This window comes from Penicillium riverlandense (assembly GCF_028828495.1).
Source record: "Penicillium riverlandense strain IBT 135883 chromosome Unknown utg000003l_segment0_segment0, whole genome shotgun sequence".
Classification (NCBI taxonomy): Eukaryota; Fungi; Ascomycota; class Eurotiomycetes; order Eurotiales; family Aspergillaceae; genus Penicillium; species Penicillium riverlandense.
The window spans coordinates 3,487,666-3,512,215 of NW_026643196.1; the positions used below are offsets into that span (position 1 = coordinate 3,487,666).

Genomic DNA, 24,550 nt, shown 5'->3' on the forward strand with positions numbered 1-24,550 from the left:
ACTGTTCTAAGCATCGGTACGGCCTTCTAGTTGAAAAAACGAGTGTGGTATGTCTAAAACGAGTGTGGAGGAAGGTAGTGTGCGTGGTGAAGGAGAGGGAGGTAGGCAGCGATCTGGTGAGATCGCTAGTCTACTCACACTGGACCATTTGCAGAGAACATTCCACGAGGTTCCTTAGAGGGTTACAGTATTATACGATGACTCATTTATTACCGTTCATGCAAGACGATACAAATTGACAGGGCATTTTTGAGGAACTAACTAAACTTAGACTAGCGGGTTTCAAGATAGGGTTCGGGAAACAATCTGCGAGTGAACATCGGGGAATCTGTTTTCGAATATAGCAGTACGTAGGAGTGTAGAATGACTTGGTGATTATTATTAAATACTATGGTTGAATTTACTGAGCAACTGCATATCCTTTTTATGATTTCTTAATTTTAACGCGCGTCGAAAGTAACCCTTTGAGCTTTATACCCGAGCCAGATAAAATCGACAATATACTATTTACGGAGACCAAGGGGAAAAATAGGGTTCTGTGGCAAATTGTTCCAAATGTACCTTAGCGAGATAGAACTGTGGCGACTACACACCGTGGATTCGTCACTGCATTCGAATCCAGTGGAACCATGTAGCGCGTTCTAGGAAAAGATTAGTCCAAATAAATTCGCTGCCTCTCCTAGGCCCTCCTCTTGCAAAGATAATAGAAAATAGAGGAAGGAGGAGGAATAAAAATCATTGGCGCCTATTATGCCCGAAATTCTATGAAGGAAATTCGACCTGATGGGTGTCCCAGGGCAAGCGTATTAGCTGTAATCGCTGAACAACAAGCCCGAGCCTCAGGAGGAAGCCATAATACTTGTTCACCGTTCAAAACTATCCAATGCTCCCACTGTATATATATATCTAGATTCTTCTTAGATGAATTGGAGATACGATTGCCACATCTGGACTTAATATCGAGGGACCCCAGATTGGTGCTGAGATATGAACAATCATGAGAGAATCCGAGGTCAGTGACCATTCCGTCGATGCTCACAGAGAGGCGCACGGTCTTATCATCAAAGCCGGACGCCAGCAGCCGGCCGTCGGGTGAGAAGGCCACCGCGCAAACCCAATCAGAATGGCCCTCGAGGGTCTGCTGCAGCGCGCCCGTCGCTGGGTCCCAGAGGCGCACGGTCTTATCTCCAGAGCCGGACGCCAGCAGCCGGCCGTCGGGTGAGAAGGCCACCGCGCGAACCCAACCAGAATGGCCCTCGAGGGTCTGCTGCAGCGCGCCCGTCGCCGGGTCCCAGAGGAGCACGGTCTTATCTCTAGAGCCGGACGCCAGCAGCCGGCCGTCGGGTGAGAAGGCCACCGCCCAAACCCAACCGGAATGGCCCTCGAGGGTCTGCCGCAGCGCGCCCGTCGCCGGGTCCCAGAGGCGCACGGTCTTATCTCTAGAGCCGGACGCCAGCAGCCGGCCGCCGGGTGAGAAGGCCACCGAGCGAACCGAATCGGAATGGCCCTCGAGGGTCTGCTGCAGCGCGCCCGTCGCCGGGTCCCAGAGGCGCACGGTCTTATCTCTAGAGCCGGACGCCAGCAGCCGGCCGTCGGGTGAGAAGGCCACCGCCCAAACCCAACCGGAATGGCCCTCGAGGGTCTGCTGCAGCGCGCCCGTCGCTGGGTCCCAGAGGCGCACGGTCTTATCTCCAGAGCCGGACGCCAGCAGCCGGCCGTCGGGTGAGAAGGCCACCGCCCGAACCGAATCGGAATGGCCTTCGAGGGTCTGCTGCAGCGCGCCCGTCGCCGGGTCCCAGAGGCGCACGGTCTTATCATTAGAGCCGGACGCCAGCAGCCGGCCGTCGGGTGAGAAGGCCACCGAGCAAACCCAACCGGAATGGCCCTCGAGGGCCTGCAATTCTGCGCTCCATCTTTCCTCAACTCGTGGTAACTGGCATATCCAAGTAGGAAGTTCCGTTTTGAACTCTCTCCGTATTATTGACGTTTGGGGGGCAAATATGAGTCCTGCGTAATAAAGCTGAAGAGGCGTCTCATCGGCTATCTGGCGATTTTTAAGAATAAAGCGCTTCGCATCTTGCAGAAAATCAGATATTGCGGAATCTTGGTCGCCCTATGTCTATTAGTATGGATCATATATGACTATATATAGAACTTACTGGTATAGCCAACTGGAGCAGATTAAGCATTCCTATTACTTCTGATGCAAGACCTAGTAGGCTCATTGCTTCTACCCAGTGCAGAAAATGCTTCTGGAGGAATAGTCGCACATCTTCTATCTCGGAAGATAAGGCTTGACTTCGTTCGAGATGGTGTATCCAGTAGCGACAGGAGTATTGTAATTCCGGTGGTAGACACTGGCGGATATGTTGAGAGTCAATGTCTGCCCTATGCGTTCCAGGGCTTGCTAGATTGCAGATATCTTTCTGTAGATAAATCCGCATGGTTTTGATACAGGACTTAGCAATGTCTTTGTGCTTTTTTGGCTCATCCACAAGAAACTTGGTTCTAGACTGGACCAAAAAATCCCGGAACGATAGATGTAGAATCCTAACAGGCTGATCTCGGTCACTGGGAATGCTTAAAACCGATCGGAATGAAACCAATCGATTGCTGATTTGGTCTGCACCTACCCTGAGAAACAGCGACAGTGCATTTATAGAAAGCGGAACAGCAAGAAGGATGATGACACCGACTATACTCTGAAACTCTTGTAGGAGCTGCTGCTGCTCCGACTCATCACTCTCTTGATCGTCTAGTAGTTGTGTCAGAATTGGCAGATATGTCTTATCCATTCTCGATATGTATTTGGCTTGGTCCGTGAGAAGCTCAGCGAGGCGCAATTTGGGCTCCCATTTTGCATTTTCGATGTAACGGCACACAGTGGCAGCCGAAATAAACAGTGGAACGGACATCGTGACCAATTCTTGGATGACGTCATCGCCGGGCCAGTCTTGGGAAATATTTCTATCGTGTTTGATCTTCGCAAATCGGTCCTGTAGGAATAAATGTATGTCGTGTTCTATCACTTTTTCGGGTATCTCATGAAGAGCTAGGTCCTGATATTCATGATCCGCGATGTCTGAAAAGCCGAGGCTGATTGGGAGTTCCGGCCTGCTAGTCAAGAAGATCCGAAGGCGAACCGCTTTTGCCTTCTGTAGAAGAGGCAGTAATCGAATTATGTTTCGGACATCTTGATCATGTTCACATTCGTCCAACGCGTCGATCACCATCACAGCGGTTTGAGGTTGTCGGCCGAGTTGGTTAAGATTGAGCAGCGGTTGAAGGAGTAGTTTCTCAAACTGCTCCCTAAGCGATTTTGACGCAATGTCAGGGTCATGATCGAGTGCCTTTTGCACACTAGACCTCAGCTCAGAGATCCCGAGCATCAGTTGCCTTATTAATGTCGGGAAAAACTTCTTGGCGTTTCCTCGGTCCCCTTCACCCCTCTTAAAGAAGAAGCTAGCACCTAGATGGTTGGTGTCCTTGAGCGACCGTGCCACAGTCCGAGATATTGTGGATTTTCCTGTCCCAGCCATTCCCTTTAACCAGAAAATGCTTTTTTGGGACGGCGACATAGCCCATTCCATTATCTGCTGGAGGAGCTCGGTCCTAGTGCCTTGGAGACATTGGACTTCGTCTCGATCGGAGAATGACTCAAACCCTGCCTCCATGGCGCCTTCTAACTTCCCAAGATCCAGATGTTGATTAATACGATCGGTATTATGGACCACGCCGACCATCAGAGAACTATGCAGTCTTTGAGTCTATTATACAGAGTCATAATCGTGCTCGATAAACGTACCTCTGATCCACATGTAAAGACAAGAGGAATGAAGATTTATATTTCTCGAGGTTCTGAGTAACGCCCTCCACCTCTTTGCGTTTCAGGGGCCACTTTAGGGCTCGGAATCCCACTTTCCTCATCAGCTTCTCTCCCTTTCCTGGATCAAGTCTCGCTTCTAAGGCTCGGAGGTCGGAGAGGCAATCGGTAATATTGCTGACTAGACGTGAGGAGGTAGGTAGGGCCTTTCCGTCGTTACTTTGAAGGAATCTCTGTAGGTCTTGGAGTGTCCCGTGGAGGCCTGCAATCGACCGTTGTAAGGTAAAAATTTCGTCTCGTGCATCTTTTACCTCTTGAATGTAGCCCCCGCAAAGCTTCACGAGGTTTCCCGTTAGTTGAATGACTGCGATAACGCTCGACGCCGAGGATAAACCATCCATTTGGAAGGAGACGGTATAAAAGCCTATGTTCCACGTAGGTGGGTACGATAACGACTCAAGTGTAAAAATTGGGGTTCGAAATTGTAGGTCGGGCTTTTGTAGGTCGGGCTTTTCTGGCGAGATAAAGAGGGGTAAGTTAGGCGCCGGGCGCCAGGCTGTGATCCAGAGAGCACCTCACGAGCCAATTTGACTAATCATGCGTTCCCCTAGTTAACTAGTGAAAAGCTCAGTCTAAAGACGCAATCACAGTAGTGCACAAGGAAGCGAAAACTGCCATATATTCAAGGTAAAATACCACGACCTAATTTTATCGTGCTCAAGAGAACACAGACGGAATCTGTCTAGTGGGTACAGTACAGAGGCACCTCCAAAGTCTCCGTCCCTTTGAGGTACCGCGCTAATTATTCTTCCAGTAAATAGCGGCTGTAGCACTCATAAATTGTAGTTAATGGCCGGTATGTCCCACCTAGCTAGGCGGTAAATGACAGGTACTTAGAAAGGGACGGAGACTTTGGAGGTGCCACTGTACTGGTTCGTACTGGTTGACGGCTCCAATGTCGGCCCGAACCGACCCAGATCCATCTCGTGGCCCTGAGCCCCTGGCCACCTCATAAACTTCTTTGCTTGACAGCTCGACAAAGACTATTATGGCGCCACGACTTGCGCTCTTCCAGCTTGTGATGATCCGCGATATGATTAGTAGCAAATCTTAACTACTTCTCAGATGGCCGAAGCGGCTGGCTGCAGCAAACGTTCGATTATAACCATCAGTGCCAACCTACGAATGTTTGGTGATGTCCGAGCACCCTTGTTCCCTAGCGGCCGTCCACGTGCGATCCTTCCCGTCATGATCGAAGCATTGTGCGACCACTTGCTAGAGAAGCCGGATTTATACCTGGATGAAATATCTGAGCGAGAGAAGCTCGTCTTTGATGTTCAACTACAAATAAAAGGTACTACTCCTCTTCTATGGCTACCCCAGCGTGCCGAAAATGGCCTCTAGCACTCTCCTCTTTTGCACCAACCTTATCAATACACCATTCGAGAAGAGAACCAAATCCTCTGTCGGGGTCTTCTTCAAAATAGTTCCAGTTACGTTTAATGAAGACCCTAAGTTCGGCGAAAAATTCTTCAATGGGGTTCAGGTCCGGTGAGTAGGGTGGCAGATAAGGTAGCTTTACACCTGCCTCCTCACACATCTGCCCAATCCGCTCGGTATGGTGAAACGACGCATTGTCCATGATCAGAACGGATTTCGGCTCCGGCTATCTTCCACAGTGCTAAAGAAGCTGATCGATAAAGTCCTCGAACCAAGCGGCATCCGTAGAGCCGCGGAAGACGCGCGAGAGAACAATTCCATCTTGGGCATATGCAGGCAATATCTGATACCGCTCGTCACGGTGGAACTAAGACACCTAGACAGGGGCCACGCCAAGTGGTGACCAGCCTATCCGTCTGAACCCGATCCTTTTATCACATCCAGATTCGTCAATGTGAACAAGGTGATATGATTGAAATTCGGACAAATTATGAAGATAGAACTCTCGCAAATCGGCGTTTTGCTCTTTGGCCCTTTGTCGAGCTATCTTCTTGGACCAGCCTTTGAGAGCGAGGGCCCTCCTAATGCTGGATGCACAGGTTAAACTTGGCTAGATCTCTGAATGTCAACCATCTCAGCAACGGAGTAGATACAGTCAAAATTGAACAGAACTTGCAGCCTATGTTAAACAGAAGACCTGTATTATGCATAGTAGTTCTCAGAAGAGCTTGATGTTAACCAAATACAGATGCTCTGAGAGTCGGGTCGACGCGGTCCGCCTCATGGCTCATCTTTCCTGCTGCGAGAATGGGGCTTGCTATGGTCGAAAATACGCAGCCATCCGGTGTATTCTCGAAGCTGAGGAGCTGACAGTGGCAGGAAAGGGACTTTCCATGAGTCGGCCGCCGTAGTATGTATGGGATTGCATTCACGCGAGTCTGGACAGGGTCCATAGAGCAGATCGTGTTAGCTGCAGTTAGTGTCACATTGGGGTGAACACGGCCAACACAAATGATGTACCCCATACCCCAATTTGCTACAAAATGTGAGCACCATGACGCAGCTACGGTTAACATCACGCCAGTCTTGACACCATCGACTCAAAAATTGTGTCATGTTAGCTACAATTGGGATCATAGAGTCTGACAAAGTCACCTCGGTGGCGTCCTTGAGCCATCCCTGCCGTTCAACGGCGACTATCAGCACTGCAACGCTACAGTTGGATCACACGGAGACTGTCCAAGTTCACCTCTACCATGTAACATTCATCCCTACCGTTCAACACTGGATGTCTGTTCTGCAATACTGCAGTTGGATCACACGGATCTGGCCGAGTTCATCTGCGCGGCGTGTTGGATCTATCCTACCGTTCACCCGTGACTCTCAGTACCGCAACTGCGGTTGGATCAGACGAACCTCTCCCAGTTCACTTGCGTGGAGCGTTAGGTCCACCCTGCCGTTGAACATTAGCTATACGTGCTGCAACACTGCAATCTGACCCCATGAGTGTGGCTGTGTTCGCCTGCACCATGGTGAGTGCGTCCCTGCAGTTCAACGGCAAAATATCAGCACTGCTATGCTGTTTGCCTTTGTTAGCGGCGTTCAACGCGGCCCTTTTCTCTTTTCAACCATTTATACGTGTTATCAACCCGTATTTTGCGCTCAGAATGAAATATAGCAATTATTGTGCTATTTATTGAAGTTCAACAGTGGGCTAAGCCAGACACATGTTAAGTAATCTAGTTCGTTTCTGATTTACAGAATTGGGTCCTTTCCGTCAGGCAAATCGACTGTGCGCTAGAAACGTCACAGGCCCAGCATGTTGAAAAACGTCTTGAATGCTAGTTTAACAGATATCTATAGAGACATGAACAGCTGTCCTTTCTTTTTTTAGTAGAGGTCGCTACCCTACAAAGGAAATGAAATGGCCCTCATTATCGACAACCTAGTGGACATAATCAAATGGTGAACAGAAAATTTTGAGCAGCCAATCAGGGTCGGGCTTAGTTAACTTGGCCAGGCACGTAATTAGTCCTAACTCCAACATCTTCATATAGATCCGACCCGTGTTGAACAGAAGAGCAGTATACAACACGGCCATAACCAGGTGAACTTGGATAGACTTTGTGATGCAAACTGCATCTAGAACAGAGGGGATACAGTCAAACATGAACAAATTTTGCAATCAATGTTGAACAGAAGAGCGTATATAATACCGGAGTTCTTAGATGAAATTGGCTACACTCGTATTTAACAAATGCGGCTGCGTTGACTGACCAATTTGTGAGATTCTTTCGTCACCTATGTTTAAATTTGCGCCTGGGAGTTATTGAAAGTGGCCAATTTTGTCTCACTAGAGATAGCAGCAGCCGCCTTGGCGTGAGCCTTTTCAATAGGGCACTAGAAATAAAAATTCCTAACTTTGTTGTCCCAAGCGTTGTGAGTCATCCCATGCGTTGTTCAACAGACAATGAGAGGAGGCAGAAGAATACCTAGATTGATATTGATAATTGTCAAATTATTCCAAGCTGGATATTACGGGTATTCTACTTTCTTTCTGCCGCCCTATGAACTGGGACCCTACGGATTTTGCTCTTTCTCTCGCACAAACTGAACTACCGCGTCATTAGCCTGGACAGTATTTCACACAATACATCAGGCCAGATATTTCGGTTTTCTTTTTTTTTTTTTTTTTTTTCTGGCTCAGTACTGTATATTTTCTCAGACAGTAAAATATATGTTTGTATCATTAGGGGACCTCGACTCCGGCTGCTTTTCACAATAGCCGACATTTTCTATAGAATCTTTCTTGTGAATCTGTATATTCTTCACTCGAAACATTATCATGGTTGTCTTCAGCAAGGCGACTTCTGCTTTGACCCTCGCTATAGCCGCGTCTGCTATGCCTATCGATTCATGTCGTACCTCGAAGTCCAAGACCTTCTCGGTCAATCAGGTGGCTAGGAAGCATTTTGGTCCCAGAAAGGTCAGCCTTGCAGGCATGTACGCCCATGCTCTTGGAAAGCATGGTGCCGAAATCCCCGACAAAATCCTTGCCGCCGTTGAGAATGGCTCAGTCATAGCCACTCCTTCGGCCAGTGACGAGAAGTATGACTGTCCTGTTACCATTGGTAACACTATTATGAACCTTGACTTTGACACTGGCTCGTCCGATCTCTGGGTCTTTTCAACGAAGCTCCCCGCCTCAGAGCAGACTGGGCACAGCATCTATGACCCAAGCAGCGCTACCCCTCTCAGTGGCTACACGTGGAACATTTCGTATAGTGACGGTAGCTCTGCTAGTGGTAATGTCTTTCAAGACACTGTTACTGTCGGTGGTGTACAGGCAACTAGTCAGGCCGTTGAAGCCGCTGAGCAGGTCAGCCAGCGGTTCGTGTCAGACAGGAACAATGATGGTCTCTTGGGCCTGGCTTTCAGTTCTATCAATACTGTCACTCCTCAGCAGCAGCTGACTTTTTTTGATACTGTCAAGTCGCAGCTCGCGCAGCCCCTCTTTGCTGCTTGCCTCAAGCACAACCAGCCTGGCGTCTATGACTTCGGATTCATCGATCAGACGAAATTCACCGGCTCACTAGCCTATACACCGGTCGATAGCTCCTAAGGGTTTTGGATGTTCAGTGCCGACAATTATACGATTGGCAGTGGCGCAGCTGGATCTTCTATCTCAGGGATTGCTGGCAGGTGACTCATACTCCCTCTTCTATTGGCTTACTCACGCTAATCTGCAAACTAGACACTGGAACCACCCTGCTGCTCCTCGATACTAGCGTTGTATCTGCCTATTACCAGCAAGTTACCGGCGCTAAGAATGACCCGCAGGTTGGGGGTTACACTTTCCCTTGCTCTGCCCAACTACCCGACTTCAGCATCTCTGTCGGTAGCTATCAAGCCGTTGTCTCCGGTTCTTTGATTAACTACGCGCCCGTCTCCTCTGGCAGCACTACCTGCTTTGGGGGAATTCAGGGCAATAGCGGCATTGGTTTCTCTATCTTCGGAGACATCTTCCTCAAAAGCCAGTACGTTGTTTTCGACTCTATCGGTCCGCAGATTGGCTTTGCCCAGCAGACATAGGCCGGCCGAGCCAACTTCCCATAAATTATTTCTCTTATGAGGCACTTTGATCTCAATAGATAGACCAGCCTTTACCTCCGCGAGGTGGCTTGGGCGCTAGCTTGGTTGGCTTATTTATTAGCCCAGTGATGCAAACATCACTGACGGTTATGTTTGTTTGTACTCATCACGTGGCATCCAGTACGATTTGGGTCATCGTTCCGAACGTAGGACGTAAATGCCATCGAAAGACGATTCTTTCCTGGCAGCCGAGCACTCTAGCTAAGAATTTCTCAACTGTCCAGACCAGTGCCACAAAAACAAAACCCAACCACCACTAAGTCCTTGTTTTAAACCTAATAGAAACCAAGCAATGCACTAATTTGAATACTGAAACCGGGGTAGCATCATCATTCAAGCTATGAAAACCTTCACCTCGGGGAACGAGAAGATGTGGATAAACCAACATCCCATCCCTCAAACAGACTGAGGTGATTAGGCTGACAGACGTTGTCCAATCAAAGCACGCGTCCCTGCCAAGACGGATGGAAGCGTCCAGTCACACGACTCCAAAATCAAGGCTGGCAGGTCAAATTTTAGTACCGCCGGGTTTCTTTGTTTGCTATGGAGACTCCAATCGCTGGGGCCGGGGTCGGGGTCGGGAATTTGCATGGGGCTGGTCTCAAAAATGGTCGCGGGCTTTCGGGCTCTTTCTCTCTGTGAAGCCTCCAAGGTGCTTTTTATCTAGCAAACAAAGAGAACGAGCACTGCGAATTAGCCATTTAATTCAATCGCATCACCCCACCTCCTCCCCCTGGACACATGCACTGAATAAAATTTTCCGACGTGTTTGGGTCTCAGTTAACAGCCATGACAACGAAAACCTCCTTGCGGCCGCTGCGACCGCTGTGCCCGATCGAGAAAAGCTCTTTCTCCCAACCGCAGACACCACGTTCATCATGTCGAAAGCGACGGAATATCTCTCTTGCTTGTACAGAGTGTCGCCAAAAAAAGACCAAGGTTAGAACTAATGAATTCGTTCTATCCCAGTGCTAACAGGAACTAGTGTTCTGGTACGACTCCATGCGCGAACTGTACAGCGAAAGGTTGTCAATGCATCTATGATCAAAGCAGTGATCGCAGGCGCAAATCTTATAGCCGTGAACCATCCACATTGCGTCAAGCACTGCTCTACGCCGTGGTTAAGCTTCGTTCTGGAACCCCGGATAACGTGAAGTCATTCATTCTAAAAATCCGGAGCTTGCAGACCGACCGAGATGGAGAACTTTTTCTCCTTCAGGAGAGCGGGCTGTCTAATGTCGGATGACAGCTGGGCGGTATCAAAGGGGCTTGACACGGGGCATGACCACTTGTGCACAAATGGCGATTACTGGATTGTGTCTGAGCAACTTATCCTTTTTCTCCTCCTATTTGCAGTATCTATGGATTGAAAAATGTACGTATGGCCTTGATCTGTTACGAGATGTCTGCTTTATATGATCAGTGTGAGTTAGTGGACCTGTTTTTGGATTATTGGTTATCCCTGTCGCTACCACCGGCCGGCATAGATATATATATATATCCATATGAGACTTCGGAACAACTTAACAAGCATCCGGACCAGAGATTTCCCCCTGTTTTAGAAAGCCAATTTGTGCCCGCACTTCGTTCTAAGGATTAGATAAACTACAAAACATTCGATAGACACGGAACAACACGTTCACCCGGGCGATTTCGACGCGTTAATAGTCGAGAAAATGCTCTTTCCTATTATGGGGGTTCAACTCATGACCCACCCTCGCGTCACCACTGATAAGGGGGTAGATAAGGCGATGAACTCGTGACTACCCATTCCACCCCTGCAAAGCCTTCAAATGAAGCTACACCAAAACAAGTTATATTTGCCAGCGTGTTACAGAAGGTTAGACCCAGCACCCTCGTATTCACCCCCCAGAAGAAAGGACAGGATCAACTCAGCTGTACTGTACTGCGATCCGAGAGCCTGGGTCATTGGCCTGCTCCTGACTGGCCAATGACTGGTTGTTACATTGCTCGGTAACTACCGCGTGTCTTCAAATGCAGCTGTCTGTTTCATCTCTGCGATTCAATCGATCGGCATTTCGTAGATCATAGATTGCCTCGCATGTAAATGGCGATAGCTAAATTTTATCTCCACACATTGGGTTCGCGTCCGTGAGCAGATGCCGACAGCTGGATAAGCAACTGGATCTCTCCAATGATTTCGGTGATAAGATAGAGATCGGCGGCGTAGCGAGAAAAAGCGTGGTGGGCGCTGAAAAGGGGAAAAAGAGAGGGGTCTAAGCCCCTGCCTAGCGAAACCAAAAGTAAAAGATGGGTATTTCGGCCGAGAGACCTTTTGAGGCTCTTCTCATGGGGACTATTATAGAGGTCTCTCTCTACTCTATTTCTCAAGATCAATTGTACCACAAGCCATTCGTTTCTTGTCTTCTTGCAAATAATATTCTCTACATTCGTTAAACATCATTTAATACCGCCGCCACAATGCAGTTCAAGGTCATCGCCACCCTCCTTCTCTCCTCCACGGCCCTGGCCTCTGCCTACGACGCCCAGCCCGCAACCATAACCGCTTCAGCAGTCGCCTGGTCCGGCTCCTCCAATTCGTCCGAAATGAACCAGGACAGCAGCTCCATGGTCGTCCCGCACTCCATCCTCACGGCGCTTGAATCCGCCATCCCGCCCTCATGGTACACCGATATCTTGCAACCCACGTTCCGCTCTTCCATCGAGAGTGAAATCCAGGCTGGCACCCTGCCTGCTTGGTACAACTCTCTGCCTAGCAGTGTCAAGGCCTGGGCTTCGTCTGAGGGTGTCTACATCGACGTCTTTATGGGCGCTGAACAGACTCCTACGCTTGTTGGCGCGGCTTCTTCTAATGCTCCTGCTACTGGTGTTCCTGCGCATAATACTGCTTCTACTATGAGCACTGCGGCCGCGACTAGAACCGGTGCCTCTAGTACTAAAAAGTCGGCTCCTTCGTCTTCGACCTCGACTGGTGGCGCTCCGATTGCTACCGGTGGTGTTGCTGCGGGCATTGCTGGCGTGGCTGGTATCCTTGGACTGGCTCTGGCTCTGTAGCCTGCTGCCTGACAGATTTTGTGGATCAGTTTATATTGGCTTCAGCTTAGCATTATACATTATAAATCCCTGTCTGGAGGCGGCGACGGAGAACTACCTCACGCATATGGCACAGAAGTTCCGTGTGCGGGACTGCATTCAGGACATGAGAATCAAGCAAAGTGTGTATCTGGAAGACTTTGCTTAGCGAATCAAAGCATTTAGCTGATGTTTGCAGACAAGCCTGAGACTTCTTTTGCCACCGTTATACATGTATGTGCCTTGCTGCCGGCCAGCCTGTTTCTTGCTGAAGAGTACAGGAATATACCATCCGCACCATTAGACGGCAGTCAGGTAAGGAGACGATTATTTAGTCATACTGTTGCTAATTGCTCGAATTCATCGCTAAATGGTCTTTTGTATTATATAGTTCACCGCTTTGACGTACCATTAGACCTTACCGCTGTGCCGGTGATTGAAAATTTCTTGGGACGGCAAGACGAACTAGGCAAGCTATGGCAGTATTTACAGCCGACAAGTTCCCAGTCACGAAAAGTTGCGATCCTTCATGGGCTTGGAGGGATAGGAAAGACGCAGCTAGCGATTCGCTTCGCACGAGACCACAAACACGATTTCACTGCCATCTTTCGGCTGAGTGGCAACGATCGAAACACGCTCTTGCAATCTTTGAGTTTTATCTTTCCCCGATTACCAGGACAGTCACAGAATACCGAGGCGGTCAATGACGAGGAGGTGGAGCAACGAGCCAGGCATGTATTACGTTGGCTCTCACTAGAGGGAAACTCATGCTGGCTAATCATTTTTGACAACATCGATCAATACTGTCCCGTCCATAGCGCTGCTGGTGATGCATATGATATTGGAGAATTCCTCCTCGCGGCCGATCACGGCTCCATTCTTATTACTTATCGGCTCCAAACGTTGACTGAACTAGGAAAATCTTTCCCAGTCAACAAATTCGACTCTGATGATACAATCAAACTACTCTTGCAAAGCAGCCATTTATCAGTGAAGAATACGGTTAAGGAGCTTGAGAGCAACCCAGGTATTAAGGGACTTTTCAATCGCCACTAGACCACCAATAGGCTCCTAGTGGGTGTCGGCTCATGTGTCCATGACTTATGGTTACATTGCTGAGAACGATCCTTGTAAACACTACTTATACAAACTAGGGTAATACCCATTTGCTAAGTACCCGCCAACTAATTCGTCACGTCCCCTTGACATTGTTGTTTCTCGTCTTCTTGACCGACCCAAGGTAGCACAGATCGTTGACAAGAACTCCAAGGCAAGTATATGACTCTATTGTAAGAGACATTTGGCAATATTTAACTAACGCTTAGGCAAAGATGGCTAAAACGGATTCTAGCGAATATGCCCGGCCTCACTATGATGCGAAGTTCAGTTGGAAAGCGGCTGTATTTGCAGTGCTAGCCTGTGGGAGATATTATGGGGTCGCACACGTGAAAGCCATCATCTGGAATGAAATTAGCAAAGGGTTCATCTACAAAGTGGAGTTCGTGGGGCATATAATCGCAATCATCTCAGCACTATATTTTATATGCTCCGGAGGGTATATCTTTGGACATATTGTTGGACGTGTTTCCTACGATATGCCCTATGATACAAGTTTTAATTGGAGGGCGGCTACGTTCGCAGTGCTATTCTACGGGAGATGTCTCGGAGGCGCCGATACGAAAAACATCATTAACCAATGCATCTCACAGGAAGGCGACGTCGGAAAGTGCCCCTTTTTGGTGTCGGAGAACGGCGTCGGAGAAACGGTGGTTTCTTTCCCCGACTGAGCCGAGTTTCTTCCAGGCAATCCACTATCTGTGCAAGTATATGATTACCTGGGTGTTTCCGGAATATTTCTCGGATAAAAAACAGCGCGTTAGAAGGCCCTTATCTGTTGAAGATGGGATGAGCAGATCCGCTTAGTCAGCAGCTTATAGACGGATTATGACAGGCTGGATGAGCCAGAATCCAGGTTTAGCTCTCGGGAAGAACGCACTTTTGTTCCGATCCCGAGTGCTGGTGATCATCGGCCCATGGACCGACTGGGCTATTCAGAGTCAGCCTTGTGGTGATGTAATTGCGGCTTGACACATGTAAATGCGCTGAGTCAGCGGAATATGCCCGAGTTGGGTATTACGCGTACTTTTCATTGGTGACAATCTCCTATACATGTGGTGGAGCACGGAGTGGACCTTTAGGTGTTGCGCTGCGTTGATGCTCCCTACAGGATATTTTCATCCCGTAGTGCTGAATAGGTATCTAACAAACATTTCCATTGCTCGTATTATTTAGGAGGCGTGCGCCTAACTCTTGATAGACTTATCGGCTCGTACGGCTTCCGGGAATGAGGCGTCTGACATCCTAAAGTATAGACCCGCCACTATATATATATCGTGCTATCTCTAGGTGCAAGACGCCCGAGTCTGAGATCCCTAAAATCCATACAGACAACCGGCTTCTTCGAACTCGGCGCTCTGCCACAGTTCTTATCGAGCTTTTGTTCTTGTGCTATTCGACATGTCCGCTGATCGTCACGATGAGGAGTAGTTACTTGAGGACAATGGATCCCAGCAAAAGGGAATCCTTGGTCTCAGGCTAATTCCAGCATAATGAGCACATTCAGTCCGAGAATAGACCTAGCCTCGTGCAACCTTTGTGTTAATCGCCAAGAGGAAGGCAGAAGGGATCGATTTCTGTGCTGATAACGAAGGCAGCGAAATTGGGGAGAGAGAGACAAAAAGAGAATGTCCTAGGATCATGGGGTTCCTTGACAACAACACCTGCCACTATTTGCCATGGAAAGGAAGAAGGGATCGAGTCCTATGTTGCTAACTAGGCTGCGGCATATCCGCCGACTTGGATATCAGTTCCACATCCAAGTGACAGAAGGTTGTGTTCTACTAATCTCTTATCCGATAAAATTGCCATAGCGAGCCGAAGGATTACAGAAAGTTGCAGAGTTATATACAATAGTATAGTACACATCACATTTGACTTCATTCCGTGCTGTCGGGTGTACTCATAATTAAACGGAGTTTGAATTATCAGCACATGTCCACGCAGTGGTACCACCTATCGTTTTATACGAGGCGATTATGCCTACGAGAGATCCATAGGTTCCAGCAACTGTGAGGAAGCAGCCGAATGCAACAACGAAAATGGCCCAGCTGGCGTGCAGCATCCAGAGCGGCTTACGTTCCGCTTTTCGCTTGCTCCAATTATCATATAGCCACATACAACCCGTGGGCTGCAATGCCATGACTGGCCCTAGCAAAGCCCCAATCAAGGATAGCAAATCGTCAAAGATAGGGATAGCTTCGGCCACAATGTATCCTATCAGTGAAATGCCACCAGTGCAGGCAAACCAAGTTATCCAGTGCCTAAAGGTATTTTGATTGAGATGATGTGTGTTTCGGAGGAGTCGGATGAAGATGAACTTTGCCGGAAGCTATGCATATCAGTCAAAACTGTTTCGAATATACCAAACAGATGACTTACATGTATCATTATGGTTGTGGTGGCTATCAATCCCGGAAGTGCAAAGCCATAGGCAGCCTTCTTCACAAGAGGCCCTGCAGATCCAAGTGCCGGCGAGGAAACGTAGGATCCACAGAAGTAGTACATAACAACGCCAATCGTGACGTAGAGAGAGCCCATGAGAAACTGGGATACAAGGACTGCTCGTGTGTAGTGCTGGGGATCACGCATCTCTGAGACGATAGAGAAATACGCCGGCGTGGCTCCATTAGCGAACAAGAGCGTAGACACCGCGGCGATAGCGTTAGCGAATGAGGGATTGTTGAACATCTGGAAGTCGGAGACCCAAATAGCATCATTGATTGGGGCAGCCGAAGGCCGGCCTTGAACACCAACGGAGATAGTGACAGTAAAGACTAGTGTTGTTGTTAGCACGTAGGAGTGAGATGTGGTAGAGTTGTACTCACTGGAAATGAGTATACAAACGATGCCCACCCAAGCCAGCCAGACTATTCTACCTAGTGTCTGAATGCTGGCACAGCTGAATCCAATGGCAAGTGCGACCGCCGTGAAAACGGCAGTGCAGGCACCATGAGTTGAGACAGCGTTCAAACTAATCGAGACCGCGAGCATACCCGATCCAGCAATCAATGTCCAGACTGCTTCATCAGTCAGCTGTTCGGTTGTTTTAGCTCATTGAGGTAACTCACAGATACAGAAGGCCACAGCCCATGCCTCCCGACCAATCTTACCGAACATCAAGGCCCCGGCATCATCGATGCAATATACCGAAGGGTGGTTCAACTTAAAGACACCAACAGCCCAATTCGCCCATCCAGTTATGAAAAGTATGAAAAGGAGGGAGATTACGCCCGGAATCATGCCCAACGTATGGAAGATGGAAGGGATCGAAAGCACACCTAGGCCAATTTGTGTTTTCATCATAATCACCACAGTGCCGATCCAACCAACCTGAGGAAAGAAAGTTAGATAGTCTCTTCAACAAGGTGACTTAGGGCGAAGACGTACGTTGCGATAATTGGGACCGTCATTGTTAAGGTCTCCAAACACAGCATCGTGTACCGTTCCTCCACACACCTCGACCTCCCCAGCTTGCCTAGTGTTGACTTGACTAAGGTCAGGGTTCACGTTCTGCTTCTCTATCTCCGCCATGTTAGTTTTACTTTAAATGACTGTAGAAAGCCGTGAAGAGTTGAAGATTGGAGACGCGTCCCTCGTTATATAGTCAAGCGAGATAGCTCAGGCCCCAGAAACCGGGACTATATGCACAACTCATTGTTCCTTGGGAGCCTTTAACATTTGCCTTAATTTAGGGAAACCCAATGTCTTAGCTAATCTTCCACCTTCCTAGATCGGGGGCGCCTTCCTTATCATTCTTATTAGCGCAGACCAAAACCCACGCGGAAGTTTAAAACCACTATGATAAGCCACACTGCCATCGTAGTTTGAACCTTAAACAAGAGGATCCGTGGTGGCCGGCTATTGTCCCATTAGTACTCCTATGGGTATGGTAGGGGCTAGAAGCGGAGTCTACCGGATTCCGGTATTAGAAGACATTCTCGATACAGTCAACTCGCGCTTATGGCACGCCCGGATCTAGCACACATCGGGTTATGGCACACAAATTTCACGGACGGACCCACTTTTCCACCATTTACCATATAAATAGACCACTTATGGCACATTCAGCTAAAGCACACCCCTTTTCCTTCGCATTTTTGCTTAGTCAACAGAGCAGACCAATCACAATGCAGGATTCAGTCAACCTTTCGGCCGAGATGCCTACCGCCAGGCGTGCTAGGAAGGGCATATCTGACGCCCAAAGCAGGCTATACGCGTCTATGCATCTGAAACACATCCTAAGTCTTCCCAGAAAGCCTGCGTTGAATGGTTTCGGTCCCAATTTGGTCGCCTTATCGATCGCGCCACTGTCTCGAAGATCCTTTCATCCAAATACCAGCATCTTGATACTGGTCCAGCTGGTCTAAATATGCGTTCTTCAGCATCGCATTGGCCTATTTTAGACGAAAAGCTCTTTGAATGGCAGCAGCGACACCAGGATGCTGGCTTTCCGATAACAGGGCCACTACTTCGGTTTAAAGCGATCGAATATTGGAGGAAAATACCAGAATATGCTGAGCTTCCAATAGCCTCTTTTCTCCGATGGTTGGCTTACCCGGTTCAAACAACGTCACTCCCTCCGGTATCATACTTTCCATGGAGAGTCTGCATCAGTCCCAACTTCAATTCACGACGAGATAAAACCTATCCAGGCGATCTGCGACCAATATCAGGTTGGGGGTCCCACTTTAGGGGGCGATTATCCCTTACAAGTAGAGCATGACGACGGTTAAAGGGGAATAGAGAAAACGAAGAGCACGAACAGCATGAGCAGGAGAAAAGCAAGTGCAGACCTCTGAATGGGCATAGGACTGTAGGCGAGCATCGTTTAAGGTATCTGAAATAACGATTCAGTTGTGGGAAGCCACGCTATTTTTATTTGTGGTCCAATTTTGTGTTGCGCTAGGTTGCCGTATCCTCTGGGGCTTCTCGCTCTTTTCGTCGACGGATCTATGCGGGGGTAGCACTAAGATGACCATGGTAAGTGGCAGGCATAGTCGCATCACCGAGTACCCACAAACTTTACCAGGGCCGCATATCGGCAGGGACACCGCCGACCTATCTGCATACCCATATATACCCATGGGTATTTAGGATTTTGCTCTGACCGCTTCGGTACCAAACCAGTAGGGTCTACCCTAATACCGGATGAATATTTAATACATGCTATAATTTGTTCACTCCAGACTGAATTCGGTTATTGTCCTATTAGCTTAAGGGTTCGCTTCTCAGGAGTTGGGACACCAAACAGAGACAACTCTCACTAGCTCCATGCATCTCTTGTAAAGTGTACAATAGCGATACAAACGAGAATTAGAGGTCGAAAATGGCAATAGTGGGGTCCCAAAAGCCCGACCTCTTAGTGAGGGGGAAGAGTCGGCGTTCTGTTCGTCTCAGGAGACAAGCCAAAAGTCCAACGCTGGATACATATGAAAATGTTGAAGTTGGAGAGAGCCGGGGAAATGGACTGTTCCATACTACTGTGCAGAACTTTATCGTTCTCAATCTTTTCTAGGCCCGCGTTTTGGAAAACCTACTTCCAAAAATGATCTCTTTCGGGGGATCAACGCTTCCACTGTCACGTATTCAGTCCCCGATCCATAAGCAATGAAATAGATATCCTACCTGGGTAGTAACTAGAAGCGTTGTCGCTCTCTTCAGAGTATGCAGGCCTTTCCGGGGAGAAACAATGTCAAATCAAATTCCTATTTCGGCAGGGGGCAAAAAAATATGTCACTTGACACCAGAACTTTATCCTAGTTCGCCTCGTGAAACAAACAGGCATTAGCGGAGATGAGGACATCCATCAGTGCAGTCAATGTTTGGGGTAATCTAACAGTGGCGGAATAGACCAAACGCGGGACGAGTTACCCGAGGCCGCGCTCCTCAATCTTTCTGGGAAGGCGGCATATGGACCATGACTGCATTGTAAGCATTTGAAAATTTTGTGGGCTCCTATTGATGCCCGGCGGAGTGCGCTAATCTTTCTTTGTCAGCCCCCAGTCCCTTGGTCAGGTCCTAAGGATGTTTCTTCCTACTCCGACCCGACTTTCTTGGTGGCTTGGCCAGTACAAGTTTCTCAATTCGCATTATCAATCCTCCGGCCCTTTCGTTCTTGATCTTCCGGAGTCCTCCAAACAAACCGGAGATTATTTTGAGTGCTCTTCATATAATAGCGGAGCAACCTCATCATGTCGCAAGTGGCCTTCAAGTAAGCTTTTATTAGTGTTGTGTACCTAGAAAGTTCGGCACCTTCTACCTCAGAATTCCTTAAATTTCTCTCGTATCTGCATAACCGCACCCTTTATAGTCGACCCATCACATCTCCCGCAGATTCAATATGTTTTTAGGACCATGTGCTTCATTTCTGACTTTTTCGGAGTTCTTGCTCACGTCGGTGAACGAAGAATGACAAGCTGAAGTATCAGAAGTAGCGTCTTCCTGCACCAAGCGGGCACTCTCATTCTAAGCAACGACTTTCAAGCCAGCTGCCTTCAAAAGTCCCGCGAGCTCCTTCTTCTCATCTTCGCCAAGCATAGAAAATGGCTTTCTCACTGAACCGTTCTTGTATCCAAGCAACTCAAGGCCGGTTTTTATGGCAGCACTGACGTTATGAGCTTCCAGGAACTTGCAGATGGGGAAGATCTTAGCCCAAAGTGCTCTGCCAGCTACTAGGTCATGCTTCACAGCAACGACGTCCCATAGTTGAACAGCTAACTCGGGAATAAGGTTTGCAGTCGCCCAAACCGCTCCCTTTGCGCCGGCAGCGAAGCCATAAAGCGTGAGCGTATCACAGCCGTTGAAAATTATGATTTCGTCTTGTTTTTCGAAAATCAGCTCGGTCAGGCAAGGTCCATCCCCTGCAGTATCCTTGACATACTTGCAACCCGACTCTGACAGTTTCGCCATCTGGCTCGGCGTCAGAGTGAGGCCGCTAGCAGCAGGGTTGTTGTAGTACATCAGCTGTAGGCCCGATGCGGTGTGGATGTCGAAAAGAAGGCTCTGTAGCTGCCCAAACGACAATACGTCATAGAACGGCGGCACAATCATTAACGACGCGGCACCGGCTGCTGCCGCGTGTTTCGCAAGATCAATGCATTCGGCGGTGTTAAGAGCGCCCGTTCCAACGACGACGGGAACTCGCCCTTCCACATGCTTGATACACAATTCTGTCAACCGCTTGCGCTCATCGATGCTGAGAGCCGTGAACTCGCCGGTCGAGCCTCCGGGAATGATGCCGTGAACACCAGAAGCAAGAAGTCGGTCAATGTGTTGCTGGAGGCGCTGGCTATCAATCTCGGACCCATCGTCGGTGAATGGGGTGTGGATAGCAACGAAGATTCCGCTGAGGTCTTTTCGGGATGCCATAATGGTTGGAATCGGAAGCGACGGTTGGTTCGGCTGTAAGGTACAATCGATTGGGCACTCAGTGAGAGTGGTGTGTTTGCGTTGCTGACGCTTCTGTCTTATATCTCCCGAATTGAGACAACTAACTGTAGTGCCCGCCTAATGGACGGACGCTGCATCTGGGGACTCCTTTTGTTCGGAAAGAATCCCGACAAGGCATGGACAGCCTTCCGCCCATCTGTAAGCAATCGATAATATCAGGTATCGTTCACATTCACGAGGGAGGAGGCCAACCCGCCCAAGTGGAGCCGCAGAGTGTCCCGCGAGAAATTTTAACAGACAACTCCCATGTTGGTTCAGTTTGCTAATCTTTGACGGTCCAGCTGTAGAAAACAAGGCGCATTGATGTAAGGCAAGTCTGTTGATTGGGAAGGTGGTTGCCAAATTAGGAAGGCGATCCTCTCTGCGTGGGGCGTTCTGTTAGTGAGTATTTCGGCTTATGGCAAAGATGGCCAAGCATAGACATGTCCGGAGGTGCGAATTCTACTCGGCTTGCCTTTCAAAACACTCCCTTAATACCATTCCTGTCAGTCTGTACCCATTTGAAACCCGATAATACTTCCGGACTACGTAAATCGTCGTTTGAACCGGGCGCGAAGATATCTGGTAATATCTTCAGAGAAACGCAAATATGTGAAGGGGAAGAACGCATGCGAAGCGAGGCCGAGAAGCAGAATCGACGACGTCATAACTATTGACACGAGGTTCCCCAAGACCCTCATGCGCTCCGATTAGCCGAACCTCCTCAAGATCCAGTCTTGTTTCAAAAATCCAGCAGTAGTGGTCTCCAATTCTGTATTGTTTCCCTACATTTCCACCCATACTTCTCTACCTGATTGAAGGCTTCTACCGTGACAGGTACTAATGATATATACCTATATTCGTAGTGGAGAGCATCTAACCCCCCCGCTCGCGCTAGCATCGCATTTGGCTGAACGCCAGATATCCAAGCATGCTTTTATAATTTACAATATCCTCCGCGTACGAATACAGCACATGTAAATACCATACGGGATTTCGGGTATCCTCTTGTTGGATAATCAAGGAATATTGGTTACGTGAGAAAGGAAATTCTGAGACTTGAGCTCCTGGTCCCATTGAACGCAGCCCGGAAAATTACAGTTGAAGCATTTGCATTCCCAATCTCTATATCCGTCGGAGACCTTAGATAATATCGACGAATTAGTTCCTTAAACTTTGCCAGAGAGATGTCATCAAGGGCTCGGAACGCTAGGGGAATATCTATATCTATGTAATAGAGCGCCATTGTTTAAGCTTGAAACAATACCATAGGACATATCGAATCTATGAAGCATCTACCATCACAAGCGAGCAAGGTTACCATCATTAAGTAACAGGCCGAGGCGTGATCGGCTAATATCTGCCAGAGTCTGACATCTGGAAGGACATGTCAGTCTCGAGCCGACTGAAAAATAGCCTTTGAAACAGTCTTTAGTGTAACCAACTTACCCGCAGAGAGCCATAGTCACCTCAAACTCACGTCTCAAAATCCGGAGTGCGAGATCTACTCCCTTAGATCCGTTGTACTATGACACTACTCAGATGTGTTCTTTGCGTAGGAACCGTGCTGAGATGAGGAAGACTTACAGCCAATCCCCAGATTGGGACCCGACCGCTGAAACAAATATCGGCCCCGAGAGCGATTGCTTTAAAAATATCTGATCCGCGGCGAAATCCTCCGTCGATGCCGATTTGGATCCGGCCCTTCGCGATAGGTGCAACTTGGCGTAACACGTCAAGAGTCGCTGGCATACCGTCGAGCTGTCGGCCACCATGGTTGGAAATGACAATTCCGTCGACACCACACTTGATGGCCATCTCAACATCTTCCGGGGAGGTCACTAAAGATCACAGGGACGGCGTCAGTAAAGCCTGGGAGATGCAGGTGACATGCATCTTACCTCCTTTAGTCCATATCTGCATCTTGGTGTTCTCTCGCAGGAACTTCATGCCTTCCACCCACAGGACACTGTCATCGTAGTCGACGTCCTCCGGCGGAAATTCAGACCCATCGGGCCTCTTAAGGTTTGGCGAAGACATGCCTGTTGGAGGCATGAAAGAGTTTCGATATTCGTTGAGCCTGATTCCTAAAACTGGACAATCTACGGTGACAAATGCAGCCTTGTATCCGGCAGCTAACAGATGTAAGCACGGCTCGCGATAGATGCTTCTCGAGAATGAGAAATATGATGTACATCGAAATTACCTTCTGCCTTCTGCAGCATCATGCGAGTGATGCCGCGGTCTTTGTGAAACAAGATGTTGATCCCATAGGGATTCCCTTTCCCCTCCTTGATGACATCTTGCATAGGCAGGGATGAATAAGATGACAGGACCATTGGGACGCCATGTGCTGCTGCACCTCGAGAAGTGCCAATCTCGCCATCAGGGTGCGCCATGACATGGTATGCTGCAGGTGAGAAACCAAAGGGAAATGAGATCTACGCTGGCAGTGAGCTATTGCCAACTTTATAACAGAGGTTGCGAAGCTAATCAGCATGACAGAAAAGCAGAACACCGACCTTGCTCCCGAGGAACTCCGTGGACGTGTCAATCTTGGACACGTTCATAAGACATCGCGGCCGTAGTTTGTAGCGGTCAAATGCGAACTCGTTATCGTGTAAGCTACGACAAGACTAAGTGAGTAGCTGCTTTGGAGTGAGAGGGACACCAGGGTCTCACGTTAAAAGATCCATAGAAGCGCCATTGTAATAATCTGCAGGCAGGAGTCAGCGACCTTTCGTTGCCTGAGCGAAGTGAACCTACCGCTATAGCTTTTGTCCAGTCGCTTAATGCTTTCATTTTTCAAGTCTTCGATACTGAAGATTTTGGCGTCAAAGGCCTGAAAGCGCCCTGCCATGTTGAGATCTCGTAGCCGCCTTAATCGAAATTCTTCAACCTTGCTCTGTGGCGGATTTGGGCTGCACTAAAATATCTACAAATACGCGCACGCTGTGTAATGTGGACCGGAAGCTTTTATGGCAAAGCCGATGTGATCTCAGCCTTGTACAGGACGTACTGTACATGCCGCTGAACTGAAAAGTAGGGGAAAGTGGACACGAGGAGGCTCCTGGTAAAGGAATATGGTCTGCTTGCACATTATTCTGCTCGAAACGATGTCAAGAAGTTGCTAAGACCACTGAGCAGCTGCCTTCTTGATACATCGACTAACTAGCAGTAAGTAGGCCGAGTTTCGGAAAGCGCTGCTGCCTACACTAAACTCAAAGAGGAGACTCTGGACTTATGCCGATCACAGCATTTCTCACTTTTGGACTCATCCATCCCTGGATTTCACCAGCTCGACGATCGGATGCGACGGTAACCCGGCTTCCCTTTCAGGTCTCCGCCATAGGTTTGCCACGGATCTTCCAAGATGGAAGCAAGTGGATTGTGAGGAGCCTTATCCTATTGCCGATCGGGCCTCGAGACCTGCCAAGCCCACAACTCGGGATTATGCCCGATAGAATTGACAGATGCTGAGCCTGGTCTGGTCTAGTTTCGACGGGGCAGTCTAGGAAGATGGAGTCTGTTGGA

General features: G+C 48.7%; 6 protein-coding genes across 6 annotated transcripts; 2 read left to right on the plus strand and 4 right to left on the minus strand.

Annotated features, from left to right (window-relative positions):
* Window positions 1–748: 748 nt before the first annotated feature.
* N7474_005035 (uncharacterized protein) lies at window positions 749–4,224 on the minus strand (the record flags this gene model as incomplete). Its single annotated transcript, XM_057196450.1, has 3 exons — window positions 749–2,113; window positions 2,160–3,750; window positions 3,806–4,224. 3 exons carry the CDS (start codon window positions 4,222–4,224, stop codon window positions 749–751), a joined length of 3,375 nt encoding a protein of 1,124 aa, XP_057053846.1.
* A 3,884-nt stretch (window positions 4,225–8,108) lies between these two features.
* N7474_005036 (pepsin-like aspartic protease) lies at window positions 8,109–9,355 on the plus strand (the record flags this gene model as incomplete). The annotated part of the gene is made up of 2 exons (XM_057196451.1): window positions 8,109–8,870; window positions 8,927–9,355. 2 exons carry the CDS (start codon window positions 8,109–8,111, stop codon window positions 9,353–9,355), a joined length of 1,191 nt encoding a protein of 396 aa, XP_057053847.1.
* Window positions 9,356–11,857: 2,502 nt separating this feature from the next.
* Window positions 11,858–12,451, plus strand: N7474_005037 (uncharacterized protein; the record flags this gene model as incomplete). Its single annotated transcript, XM_057196452.1, has 1 exon — window positions 11,858–12,451. The coding sequence occupies one exon, from the start codon at window positions 11,858–11,860 to the stop codon at window positions 12,449–12,451; it is 594 nt and encodes a 197-aa protein (XP_057053848.1).
* Window positions 12,452–15,494: 3,043 nt separating this feature from the next.
* Window positions 15,495–17,119, minus strand: N7474_005038 (uncharacterized protein; the record flags this gene model as incomplete). Its single annotated transcript, XM_057196453.1, has 5 exons — window positions 15,495–15,917; window positions 15,968–16,362; window positions 16,414–16,605; window positions 16,657–16,918; window positions 16,976–17,119. The coding sequence occupies 5 exons, from the start codon at window positions 17,117–17,119 to the stop codon at window positions 15,495–15,497; spliced, it is 1,416 nt and encodes a 471-aa protein (XP_057053849.1).
* Window positions 17,120–20,053: 2,934 nt separating this feature from the next.
* Window positions 20,054–20,956, minus strand: N7474_005039 (dihydrodipicolinate synthase family protein; the record flags this gene model as incomplete). The annotated part of the gene is made up of 1 exon (XM_057196454.1): window positions 20,054–20,956. The coding sequence occupies one exon, from the start codon at window positions 20,954–20,956 to the stop codon at window positions 20,054–20,056; it is 903 nt and encodes a 300-aa protein (XP_057053850.1).
* A 1,361-nt stretch (window positions 20,957–22,317) lies between these two features.
* Window positions 22,318–23,876, minus strand: N7474_005040 (alpha-hydroxy acid oxidase; the record flags this gene model as incomplete). Its single annotated transcript, XM_057196455.1, has 8 exons — window positions 22,318–22,393; window positions 22,466–22,542; window positions 22,604–22,857; window positions 22,918–23,151; window positions 23,223–23,457; window positions 23,539–23,641; window positions 23,699–23,732; window positions 23,783–23,876. The coding sequence occupies 8 exons, from the start codon at window positions 23,874–23,876 to the stop codon at window positions 22,318–22,320; spliced, it is 1,107 nt and encodes a 368-aa protein (XP_057053851.1).
* Window positions 23,877–24,550: the final 674 nt, after the last annotated feature.